Below are 13,298 nucleotides of genomic sequence, written 5' to 3'. Positions count from 1 at the left end.
ATATATATATATATATATATACATACATACAGGTCAGGGCCGGTCAGTTGGCCCAGCGGGTAAAGGTTCTTACTGCCGAGCCTGAAGACCTATGTTAGATACCCAGAACTCAGGTGGTGGAGGAGAGAACTGACTAAAGTGTTTTCCGACCTCCACATATGTCATGTACTATCTGAGCGTGCATGGACATGCATGAGCCGGGGTAAACACACACAAATGAACTTTTCTGTTGATTTCCCTTTTTATTTTCTTTTTCCTTTCTTTGTTCTTTCTTCTTCCTCTTTCCCCCTCTTTTTCTTCTTTTTTGGTCCTCTGAGACAGGGCTTCACTATTGTAGTTCTTGCCTGTCCTGGAACTTGCTCTGTAGATAAGGCTTGTCTCAAACTCAGAGGTCTGCCTGTCTCTGCCTCCTGAGTCACTGGCTCTCTCGAATTCCTTGTTAGCTCATGTGGGTGTGTGGAGCCTCAGTCATAGTGTTCCTGCTGGCTCATGAGTGGTGGCTTCTACCTCTCACTCCTGGCCAAGTTCCAGGAGCATTTGTATATGCATGGGATTTCTGTCACAGTATTCACTGTAGTTTATATGCAAGAAGCTTTTCAGCTAGTCAAGGTCTTTCTGTTTGAATGTACCGTCATCATTTACCTTAAAAGATATCCCAAGTTTCAGTCACGTCTACAATGTGTGGAAAGATGAATTTTCTTGATTTTACCTGTAACATTTTGGTGTGAATACCTTGTCCCAGTTCATTGCCACCATGTGCCACCAACACAGAGCCATCAGTATAGATATGAACGAGTGCGGCTGCCTGTAAAACAACCCAGGAGCATTTCAGTGAGGGTTGGTAAATTCAATGTAAGAGGTGAGGGAGAGGCTGGGGAAATGGCTTAGGGGTTAAGAGCACTGGCTGACCCTCCAGAGGACCCAGGTTCAGTTCCCAGCACCTACATGGCAGCTCACAAACGTAATTCCAGTTTCCAGGAAATACAACTTTCTTTTTTGGTTTTAATGGGCAATGCACACAAATGGTATAAAGACATACACACACACACACACACACACACACACACACACACATATATGTATCTATCTATATATACATATATACATATATATATCTTATATATATGTATATATGTCTTTGTACACATATATATACATATATATATACATATATATATATGCAGGGAAAACTCTCATACACATAAAATAATTTCTAAAAATTTAGGAAAAGAAATGAGGTAGTGAAACCTTACACTCTGGAACAGGGAAGTCAGAGATGTGAGGTTCCCCATAGGGCTTTGGAACTTACTTCTGCTCTATCAAAAGTCAACTGTAATCAACCCTACTTGGCAATCTGGATTTTTTTTTGACAGGGTCTTTCTCTGTAGTTTTAGCCAGCTTAGAATTCCTTTAGGCTGGCCTTGAACTCACAGAGATTTGCCTGCCTTAGTCCCCAAGTGCTAGGGTTAATATCATATATGATCATGCCTACCTGGTCTCAACTACTCGAAAGTCAAGTGAGTTAGGGATGGTTGTGAAGCTACTGAGAGGAATAGTTTCCTGATCTTGTCTAGACACATAAACACAAGCAAGCTGCTTCAAGCGAGACATAAGATGGTAGGGACACAGGCTGAGGTTCAGTCATTGTCGCGCAGAATCTCAGTGACTTAAGGCTATGGAAAATGGGTTCTGTGAGAGCTGGGCAGTCAGATCCAACTCCCCTTGTAAAGCTCTGGGTCCCCTGACTTGACAATGAGTAGAGGCAAGGGACAGAAGTGAGTGAGGTGACTCCCTGCTACCCATTGCTGAAAGCCCCGCTCTTTGTCACAGCTGTCCTTTAGGGTTTGGTCTCATCCCCCATCCCACTACATTACTGTCTCTTCTTGCCTTGTCCCAGGTTCAATCCTACCATAATTCCTCTTCCACCCTGGCTTCTGCTGTGCTGTCTTCAGTTCCTGGATGCATCCCCGATCTCCACCTGTCCACTCACTTAAGACTCCCTGCAGCATCTGACCTTATCTGGGAAATCCCCATCCCCTCCTCCATCCTTCCTTTCAAGTTCTGGGTGCAACAGTGGCTCACTCCTCCCACTTCACATCCACCTGGAGCCTTAGAACATGCCCTGAGTTGGAAATAGTTTTTGCAGATACAATTTTTTAAGATGGCCAGATTAGTAGAAGGGGCCCCCCAAATTCAATGACTGGCGTCCTTAGTAGACTCTGGGGGCAACACCAGGGATAATGGCCCAGGAAGCTAAAATCAGCTGGTGGAGTTATATTGCCATAAGCCAAGAAGGGGCAGGAGCCAGAAGAGGATGGAAGAGGTTTTGAGATAGAGTGGTTCTACTGATAGCTTGACTCTGAATTTTCAACCTATAGAACTGTAGGATCCATACATATATGCAAATGCTTATACATACACATATAGTTATACATACACGTACACTTATACATACACATACATTTTTTGAGCTGCCCAGTATGTTTGCTGTACCTACCACAGGGAATCCCAGGGGCATGGCAAACTCTGCTCTGAGACTCCCTAAGCAGGGCAGGTGTTGTGTGACTGTGTAGAGAACTTTGAGCGGGTTGGACTCACAGAGACACTATGTAGATTTTTTTAAATTAGATGGGTGGAAAGGTGGTGTTTTTCTTCCCAGTCTGGAGATGCCTGGAGGCTCCTGGATGGCTTGGAGTGGTTGGGGAGCTTGGAGTGGCATGGTGCTAATAATAGTATTTATTCACTGTAGCCTGTGCCACTCTGCTTCCCACTGTTTGTGAGGAGGCCGTCCAGCTGTGTCAGCAGCTGACCTGGAATGACACTTGCCAGACCTGGCCAAGTGGTTCTTGGGCATATCAATTTACAGCTCTGTGGGGAAGCTGGAGGCCTTTCAGATGGAGGCTAAAAATCATCAGCTGAGGTAAAGCTTTCTTCTAATGTGGCCAAGATGAAAAATTGGCACCCAGGGATGAGAGTGGAGGGGCTGTAGTTATGGTGAGCAGGGACCCTATTGATGACCAAAGAAACTAGGTACTTAGTCTTGTTTCTGGTTCTTAGTACAGTACTTCCGGGCACTTTCTAAATCTTGAAAAGTGCTATCTTTTGCCAAGGAGGAGCTCCAGGAGGTACCCAGTTAGGTTCAGGGTGAGCGGGCAGCCTGTGTGTGTATTTGTGTGTGAGCAGAGCTGCTGGTGAGGTGTATTCCAGTCCCATTGCACCTTTCTGGGTTCTGTACACTTCTTGGGGGATGAACACCCAGAAGACAAGCTCTTTGTCCCTCCCTTCGTGTCACGCCTTAGGCATCTCTCCCATTGGCTGCTTCTGAGTCGTGTCATTTATATTAGCCGGTAATGATAATGTAAAAAGCTGGTAATGTACAATGTAAAAAGCTTTCCTGAGTTTTGTGATTTGTTCTAGAAAATCATTACAGCTAAAAAAAAAAGTCATTATTGGGATAGCAGTGAGGGGGCGCATCTCAATTTAGTAGTCATATGGGCAGACGTATAAATTTGTAGCTGGTGTCAGAGTGGATACGATCTGTGGATTTAACCCTTGATTTGTGGGGTCTATGTTAACTCTGGGTAGTTACTACGATGGTCGAACTTGTCTACTAGTCACCAGCTGCTGTTCAAGCTAGGCTGGCAAAGATACAATATTTGGTGACAGAGAAAAACCATCCAGGGTCCATTGATTCAGCCAAGTTAGTGGATGTGAAAACTAATCTTGTACTTGTCTATGGAATGGTCACACTGGACCCAAGCAGGGATATGGCCCATAAGCTGAGGGCATCCTATCCTACCGGTCAGGGGAGAAAGAGCCCTGAGAGATGTGTCTGGGCTTTCTTGGGAGGGGCTAAGGATTACCCTGGTTGACTTCCAGAAGGTTCAAGGAATCTTGCCAAGTGCCCTATATTAATTTTCTCAGCCAGTCCTCATTAGTCCTAAGAGAGTATTATTGTTAGTCTTTACAGTTGATGGAGCTAAAGCTCAGAAAGTCTGAACAACTTGAATGTCACATACCCAGCAAACGATGGGGCAAGAATGGCTCAGTGCTTCCTTTCTGACTCCAGTTGACTAAGGATTTGGATCAACTGCTGCTTTTATTTCCTAGGAGGGGCTTCCGCTCACAGGGTGTGTGTATGTGCATGTATGTGTGTGTATACACACGTGTGTACAATATGTGCAGGCATACTCACGTGTGTACATGTGTATATATGTACACATGTATATGTGTGCATGTGTATACATGTGTGTACATGTGTGTATGTGTGTGCATGTGTATACATGTGCATGTGTGTATACACACGTGTGTACACGTGTATATATGTGCATGTGTATACACGTGTGTAATGTATGGATATATGTACATGCGTGTATACACACATGTGTACGTGTATATATGTGTGCATGTGTGTATGCGTGCATGTGTGCATGTGTGTATACACGTGTGTACATGTGTGGGTGTGCATGTTGTGTGTAGGGAGGGGTTGGGGGAAGATAGGCTGCCAGTAGTAGGTATGAATGGAGAAACGCTTTCGATAGTATGCACATAGCACTTCAAAGTCTTTCCCAGTTGCTGCATTTTTTGACCTGGGTTGATAGCAATGAGTAAGGATAGCTATTCCTAGATTTCTACCCGTTTTCTGGTCCCAGTATCTCACTGCGATTCAAAGATCTGTCAGCTCAGGCCTGGTACTCTTTAGAGGTCTTAGCCATGGGAATGCTGCTTTCCTGCCTCCCTCTGCCTGTGGAAGACTTGCCTTCTCCTCTTGCCAATTTCTCCAGGGCAATTCTGGAGCCCACCCTCTCTTCCCCACCAGAGCCAACAGATTCTTGGGGAGGCGGCTCCAAGTGCCAGGTCAGAAAGCAGTAGAATGCTTTCTCTGCCTGAGACTTGGCAGGTATCCCAGACATTCCTGCAAGTGGGATACCCCTTCCTCAGCAGAAAACCACACAGGGGCCTGTGGGCTCCTGTTCCTTCAGATTAGCATAGAATCTGGGGCCAATTCTCCCAAACTCCAACCTTGGCAGCCATGCGGCTGATGTCCTCAGGCTTGTCACCAAAGCTTCTCGCCACACTGACATTTCTCCGACTACCACATGGAGCTACTCATGCTTTTGGACATTTCTCCTATCTATATCCAGGAAGGGACCTGTGCTGTGGAAATGTGGCATCCTCGAACACCAAAATCAGTTGATTGGACCAAGCTTGTGTTGGACATAAGGGTCATTTACCAAGACTTGCGTATGTGTGAACTTTACCTGATGATAGCTTGTCGCAGCAAAGCCAACTGAAAACTTCATGGGGACAATAGTGATGCCTCGCTTCTTCCAGTAACTCTTCTTATTGAACTCGTCCACTCTTGTCCTTCTGATGTGAAAGGAAGACTTGTCCAAACACTCGTTCCAACACTTTATCAGGGGGTCGGGGTTGAACGCTTGTTTGTAGATAGTCTTATCAACGGTTTTGTACATGTTTTTCTCCCTAATCTGAAACAAGTGTGACATTCCATCAGAATTTACAGTGAGCTGCCAGCTGGACTGCTTCTGCTGAAGCATAGAGTTTGTTGGGGGAGGGCAGACTTTTTCCATTGTTTTCGAATGGCATGGCTGCTGTGAGAACGGTGGGACTGTTTTCATCTCCTCACTAGTGCACCAACTATGGTCTCTCTGTCTGAAGGGGCAGTGCAGTAGACAGTGACTAGTCTAAAAGGGAGTATAATGAAGGCCTGGGAGGTTGGGTATCTACCTACCTACCTACCTACCTACCTACCTACCTACCTGCCTACCCGTCTGTCTGTTCATCCATCCATCTTTCTAAGTATGATCTATCTACTTATCTACCCTATATTCTGAGTGTGTGTGTATATGCCATGGCATACGTGTGGATGTCAGAGGACAACCTTTGGGAGTCAGTTTTCTCCTTCTACCATGTGGTTCTCAGGGATAAAACTCAGGTTGTCAAATTTGGCAACAATGGCCTTTACCCACTGAGCCATCTTACTGGGCCACAGTTTTCTTTTCTTTTTCTTTTTTTCCTTTTTTTTTTTTTTTTTTGAGACAAGATTTCTCTGTTTAGCCCTGGCTGTCCTGGAACTTATTCTGTAGACCAGGCTGGCTTTGAACTCAGAAATCCTCCTGCCTGTCCCTCCCAAGTGCTGGGATTAAAGGCATGTGTCACCACTGCCGGGCTCACAGTTTTCTTTAAAAAAAAAAATTAGTGTTCGGGGCTGGAGCAGAGTCAGTAAAGAGTGTATTGAAGCCAGGCTCTACCCCCCTAACTGAAGATTGTTCTGTTATCAAGAAATCACAAAACAGATAATGACAAATAGCAGATCTTCAAATCTTCTGATTGCATTTTGAATACATGGTTAAATCTTTTCAAATTTGTGAGTGAACAGGATCTGCTTCATATCCTGGGAACGTCAACATCCACGAAAGGAGAGCCTGCAGGAAATGCCTGGGGGGTGCTCTCATTATCTCCAACTTATTCTGATAGAAGTAGACGAATACCGAACTGTCGCCAGTAGCAACACAGGATTTTTAAAGACGATGCAGGTTATAAAATCTTTTTTCTTTTTCTTTTTCTTTTTCTATTTGTATGTATAGCTCTGGCGTTGGAGCCCAAGGCTTTGTGAATGCTGGCTGAACTCTCTATCACTGAGCTACATCCTCGGCCCCATGAAAATGAATATTTTTGTAAAAATGTATGTGTTCCTCAGACTCTATGAAGTAAGTCATCTTGTCCTGCTAGTCTTGGCATCCTGGGCACAGAGGCCACTGTCTCTGTTCCTCCTGTTCCATTTGCTTAGATCGCCTCTCCATCTACCATTGCTCAAGCTAAACCTTGTGCCATCTTCTCAGAAGGATATATATATTTTTTGAGTCCCCCAATCCTCATCCTGATGTAATGCCTTCCTCTTTTGTACCCATGGGTACCTTTTGTGAAGTCTTATAGGAAATCTATTATTAGTCTGATATATGCTATGTATATAGGATTAGGTGTTCTCTGGTGCTGAGGAAGTACTCTGCCAATCAAATGAAAACCCGGAGGTCCCATTGAATTTAGGTGCAAAGATCTTCCAGAGACAACACATAGAGAATCCTTGCTGGAGCAGTGGGTCTGGACTGAGGAGACAGGGTAGACAACGGGGCGTGCACTCAGATGTGACTGAACAGGTAAGGAGCAGAAGATGTCATCAACAGCTGGTGCCGGAGTCAGCCTGACTCTGCTCCAACTCCCTTGTACCCCACAAGCCTTCTGGGTTACTGTACAGAACAATATTTTCAAGTGGTTAAATATGGACAGTATCTCTAAAAAAAGCTTTCTTTCTTTTTTTTTTTTTTAAAGATTCATTTATTTATATATAAGTACACTGTAGCTGTCTTCAGACACTCCAGAAGAGGGCATCAGATCTCATTACGGATGGTTATGAGCCACCATGTGGTTGCTAGGATTTGAACTCAGGGCCTTCGGAAGAGCAGTCGGTGCTCTTAACCACTGAGCCATCTCTTTAGCCCTCTAAAAAAAGCTTTCAAGTGTACCAGCAATTCAATTTCTGTGAGTTAATTCAATAGATAGACCCACACAAAAGGACAAAGATATGATGCATCTGTAGCACATATGTATCGGGGTGTTCATTTCAAGATCACCCTGAGATTTTATGTGTATATGTATGTATACATACATATACATACATATATGTATGTATGTATATATATTATATGTGTGTGTGAGACAGGGTTTCTCTGTGTATCCCTGGCTGTCCTGGAACTCACTCTGTTGACCAGGCTACCATCAAACTCAGAAATCTGCCTGCCTTTGCCCCTCAAGTGCTGGGATTAAAGGCGTTTGCCACCGCTGCCCGGCAACGATTGCCTCATTATAATCTTACCTTTTCTGGTGGAAGGCCACATTTGGCTGCCACAGCTGTGATGCAGGATTCTGTTACCAGGGCTCCTTGTGGGAAGCCAAACCCACGAAAGGCTGTATTGGATGGTAAGTTTGTCATGCAGGCACGACCCCGGAGTCTGAGGTTGCGGATTTTATATGCATTTTCCAGCTTTAGTACAAGAAATTCTGTTACCTAAAGGAAAAGGAGACAGCCACATATATTAGACACACTGCCCAACTTTCCATAAAGACTCATCTATGTTGCAGGATATTTGATCATACTGTGAATCCCTCAAGACTGTGTTGTGCATACTGGAAAAAAACCTGTTTCTAGTTGTGGTGTGTCTCAGCCTTAGAACGCACCTTTCGTCCCAAACAATGGAGGTAAAGCTAGTTTGTAGAAGGAAGCAGCCTTGTTTCAAAGTGATGTCTAATTGCGTGGCAGGCAAAGTGATGAATCAGAAGAGATTTGACAGAAGAGGATATGCTCAAGACTCACGAGAACAGAGAAAAGAAAGACTACTTCAGAGAGAGCAATGCACAGGAGAGAGTTTTACAGAGGCAGGTTGAAGAGAGAACAAGCTAGACACAGGAAGACAGAACAAGCCAGAGAATGAGAGGGAGCTAGAAGATTAGACCAGATTGCTAGAGTTAGTTTGAGGCCAAATAGAGCAAAAATTCAGAGGCTGAGAGAGGAGTCAGATTGCATCAATCACCTTGGACAGGAGTTTGAGCCAGAACAGCTGAGTTGAACCAGCCAGCCAGAGTTCAGAAAGAACTAGAAAGGGTGAGCTCATTCAGCATTAAGTCTCAGAGACTGAAAACTTTCTAGGCCTAGATTAGATTGTACAGAGACTAGAAGCTTCCAGGACTGGGCCCAGGTTAGCAGATGGAGGCAGTAAGCCCCCAAGGTGACAATTATATCAGGCAAAAAAAGAAGACACTTTTACACAACTAGGGATTTTGCATGTTATCTCTGAAAGGGCACAGTGGTTTCTGACACACATACCAGCTCTGAATCATCCAGTGTGCAACCGCCATTGATGTAGCATTCAATGTCTAGGGCTTTGATTCGTCCACTGTTCATGAATCCCACCTGTCACCAAACGATGGATATTTTACTTAAAATGTGCTTACCAAGTGTGAGTCACCCCTCAGTCCCATGTTGAAGTGGAGAGACTTTGCCTCCAGTTTGTTTTTTGTGGCACCTGCCTGCTATGACCTTGCCTTCCAGCGTCTGACTGAAGAAGGCCTTTCTTGACCCAAGCTTTTCTGAGCCCTTTCTTTTCAGCAGGCAATCCTGGTTTCACACTCAGTATGGAAGTTCTTGCTTGACTCCCAGAATGCAAATGGCCTCTCTCATTCTCCTGACTCTTGGAAGATTCTCCACCATTCTGTCCTAGATTTCCTTCTAATTTAGTTTGTGGTTTTCTCCACACTGGGAAGTCTCTGGGATCCCAGAGTGCATGGAGATGAATCATGTTATCCATGTCACAGGAAAGCCTCGGGAACAGAGGTTGGGAAATTCATGAGCTGGACTTGTCTTACTGGGTGGCCAAAGTGCTTTGTAAATAGCGACATAGGTAATGGAATGGTGCAGTAATCTATGGCAGTGGTAAAACCAGGTTGGAAAGCAGATGTGTATGCTCAAGAAATTCCTAATAAAGCATGTTTTGTAATCTTATATCACAACAGAATGGTCCTAAGGACGCAATCACAAATTTGAAAGATAGTATCATCTACTAGATGCCAGCACACATATTTAAACAGTGTTTCTATTGCGGTTGGAAGAAAATGGAGCAAGTGTGACTTGAATAATTTAAATTCACCAGTTAGTGGACTTCTGTTAGAGATTATTTTGCAGTGCAAATTGTCAAATTGTTTCTAAATATTTCTACTACAAAGTGCTGTTCTTATAGCCATGATATTTGAACATCTTTCTTTTTCTCTCCCCCTGCAGGAATCTCTTTGAGGAATCTCTAAAAATATAAATCCTTATTCCTTTTAACAGTGCTTTTTTTTTTTTACACAGTATGTGTGTCTACATGTGTGTGAATGCACATGTATGTGGAGCCAAAGGATAATGTCAGAAAGTTTTCTTGATTGCACTTCAATTTATTTACTCTTTTAAAAAAAGATTTATTTATTTATTTTACATATATGAGTACACTATAGCTGTACAGATGGTTGTGGGCCTTCATGTGGTTGCTGGGATTTGAACTCAGGACCTTTGGAAGAGCAGTCAGTGCTCTTAACCGCTGAGTCATCTCGCCAGCCTGTTCAATTTATTTATTGATGCAGAGTTTCTTGGCTACTCTTTCCAGACAAGTTGCCTCGGGGACCCTGTGTCTGCAAGCCTCAGCCTCTCAGCTTTTATGTGTGTCCTAGGCAGACTATCTCAGGTCCTCAGGTCTGCGTGGCAACTTTTACCCACTAAGCCATAGCCCTAGGCCCTCAAACAATGCCTTTAAGTTACTATTTAAAATTTAAGTTTCCTCATTACATTTTTTACAATTATATACTAAATGAAAAGCTGATTATAAAGTGTCATGAGCATCCAAAATGCACGCCATTTTCATCTGATATTTTAAATGCTGATTGTTTTTAGATTTCAACAAAATCAAAATGATAGAAAAGGGCAAAGCCACTCAAACAAAATGAGGCATTTTAATAATTTCACTTGTAGTACTTACTTTGTATTTTGCAAATAATGGGTGTCTTCCCCCAGTTATTAACATATCATCTTCACGATCCAGAACAAGGCGAATGGGATGGCCAGTTCTGCAGAAAACAAATTGTAGATCTCCATTTATCTCATCCATCTGTCCATCCACTCATTTATCTATTCAGCTATCCACATATCCACCTATTTATTCAAGTCATTATTTTATTCTCTACCCACATCTATTTACAACATGTAAAACTCATTCATCCACCCTTCACCCTCCCATCCATTTTTATTACTCATTTAGTCCTCTGTCCATCCATCTATCTATCCATGTATCTATCCATCACACATATATCTATTAATCTGTATACAATCTTCTAGGCATAATATGGATGATTGCCTGATTTCTTTGTGCTTTGCAATTCAGTGCTTAGAGGTATGTCTAAAAGGATTAATGTTACTTGCCAGCTAAGTTCTGTCCTTATGGCTTCAAATTTGACTTTCACCCAGATCCACCCATTTTGCATATGTTATAAAGGGAGAGTGTGAATGGGTAGATGCAGTGTTAACATCAGTGAAAAATGCCAGTTAATTGTACAGTTTCAAGACTCATCCCTTGATAATTCTGATTCGGAAGGTCTGGGATTTGGATGGGAAGGTGGAATTTCTTTTTTTTTTTTTTAATTTTTAAAAAATTATGTGTTTTTCAGGTAGGAATTTCTATGACCTCGGGGGATTTGGACTGCTCTCAGGTCATTTAACGTGTGACCACTGTGTGCCGAGGCAGCATGCATCGTGAGGCACAGTTCCACACTTGGCTGCACGGTGGGGTCACAGGCAAGTTTTGGAATTTATTGATGTCAGGGCTCGCAGGGGCATTGGGATTTAAATGCTTCACTTGACAACTGGGTGTGGCCAAGCTTGAGAGGCAGAAGGCACAAGGTCTTCAATAACTGGTAGAGGAGAGAAGCGGAGAGGAGATTAGCCACGCTTCTCTCCTCCCCGAGCTGGGGATGAACATGCATGTCCCAGTGTTCAGGATTTTTCTCTGGGCTACACAGAGGCTGTCGAAGGAAGCGGGACGTCGGAGCTTTGCATACTGAAACTCAGACAAAATATTAAACAGCGTCTCGTTCCCCTCCTTCCCCCTCCTGCTCCTTCTCCTCCTCTGCTACCCCCTCCTGCTTCTTTCCCACTTTGTTTTCCAACACTGACAACACACCCTGTCAAAGACAATAAGAACCAGCCACACCAGTGCCCGCTGAATTTGAGTGGTGAATATTCATGGAGAGCAAAGCCCTCTCTGGAGATCAGCCCAAAGACTCCCTTCCGTCCGCCAAGACAGCGCTTGGAGGGGGAGGGGAAAGTCTTTCTTTCCCACTCCATCCTGCTCTGGCTGAAGCAGCATTATGGGGCAATGATGAACTTGGAAAGAGTGCCTTGCTCCTCATCTAAATGACTCATCTTCCCTGAAGTTCAGGAATGGGCTCTTCTGTTTTGGAAGCAGTCAACTGTCCCATCTTTCCTAGTTAAAGCCCCGTACCATCGTCAACGTCATGGGTCTAGTTCACTTTTACAAAACCAAAAAGGGCAGCAGGGCAGGTATGAATTATCTATGTTTTACAAAGAAACCCACAGGGGCCTGAATTACCCAGAAACGGAGAGGAGGCTCTGACTGCAGCCAGGGTTCATTTGTCAGGCTACTTGCTATCTTGTGGGCTCAGCCTCTCTCACAGTTCTGGCCCCTAGGTAGACTTACTTGACAGCCCCCACGGCAGCGATTGCTCCGAACACAGCTGGTTTCCCGACCTTTCCTCCAAAGCCTCCACCCACTCGTTTCACATGACAAGTGATCCTGCTGATCGGGATGTTTAAGGCAGAGGACACTGTTTTCTGTAAGAGACAATGAGGTTAAAAAGAGTAAGATGGCAGCAAGGGGTTTTGTTTCCAGAAATGTAACTAGGGCAGAGTCCACTAGAGTCTACTACTGTAAGACAGTGGAGAAAATCCCAGGTCAGGCTGGGGGCTCTGGCCCAGTTTTGTTTGTTTGTTTGGTTTGGTTTGGTTTGGTTTGGTTTTTCGAGACTGGATTTCTCTTATAGCCTTGGCTGTCCTGGAACTCACTCTGTAGACCAGGCTGGCCTCGAACTCAGAAATCCGCCTGCCTTTGCCTCCCAAGTGCTGGGATTAAAGGCGTGAGTCACCACTGCCAGGCTATTTTGTTGGTTTTTGAGACAGGGTCTCACTATGTAGCCCTGGCTGTCCTAAAACTCATTATGTAGATCAAGTTGTACTCACAGAGATCCACTGGTCTCTGTCTCCTGAATACTGGGGATAAAGGTATGTACTACCACTGCTTCTAGTCTCTGGGCCATTTTTAAACACTGTTAATCTTCCCCAAACTATCAAAATCCTGGGTTCTTATTGGAAGCCGCACTCCTGGTCAAACGCCTGAGCCTATAAGACCAAAACTGGTGGAAAGCAATAAATAGATGCCTGACATCCTACTAATAGGATCCTACTTAGGTTTGTGACCTAAGCCTAGAGCATTTTCTGTCTGGGGTAGTATAAATGTGGTCTAAAGTGATGTCTTGACTCTAAAATCATCTATAATGATTATTTTAGAGAATAAAATAGAGTATAGGGAAAAATTAGGGATGCCATCCAATCACAGTCAAACTAAGCCTGCTGCAAATAAACAGTGTTTTTGTTGTTGCTGCTGCTGTAGTTTTGTTGT

General features: G+C 43.9%; 1 protein-coding gene across 1 annotated transcript in view; it reads right to left on the bottom strand.

The window, feature by feature from the left end:
* LOC116089178 (aldehyde oxidase 2) overlaps positions 1-13,298 on the bottom strand; it is an 89,712-nt gene that overhangs the window by 29,723 nt on the left and 46,691 nt on the right. The window contains exons 22-27 of the mRNA XM_031368841.1: positions 12,321-12,454; positions 10,587-10,674; positions 8,903-8,989; positions 7,895-8,086; positions 5,262-5,489; positions 710-805 (exon numbers count right to left, since the gene is read on the bottom strand). Of these exons, the coding sequence (XP_031224701.1) occupies positions 710-805; positions 5,262-5,489; positions 7,895-8,086; positions 8,903-8,989; positions 10,587-10,674; positions 12,321-12,454 (825 nt within the window). The remainder of the gene's footprint in view (positions 1-709; positions 806-5,261; positions 5,490-7,894; positions 8,087-8,902; positions 8,990-10,586; positions 10,675-12,320; positions 12,455-13,298) is intronic.

Source organism: Mastomys coucha, unplaced genomic scaffold (genome assembly GCF_008632895.1).
Source record: "Mastomys coucha isolate ucsf_1 unplaced genomic scaffold, UCSF_Mcou_1 pScaffold14, whole genome shotgun sequence".
NCBI classification, from domain to species: Eukaryota; Metazoa; Chordata; class Mammalia; order Rodentia; family Muridae; genus Mastomys; species Mastomys coucha.
This window is presented reverse-complemented; position numbering and strand designations above follow the sequence as displayed.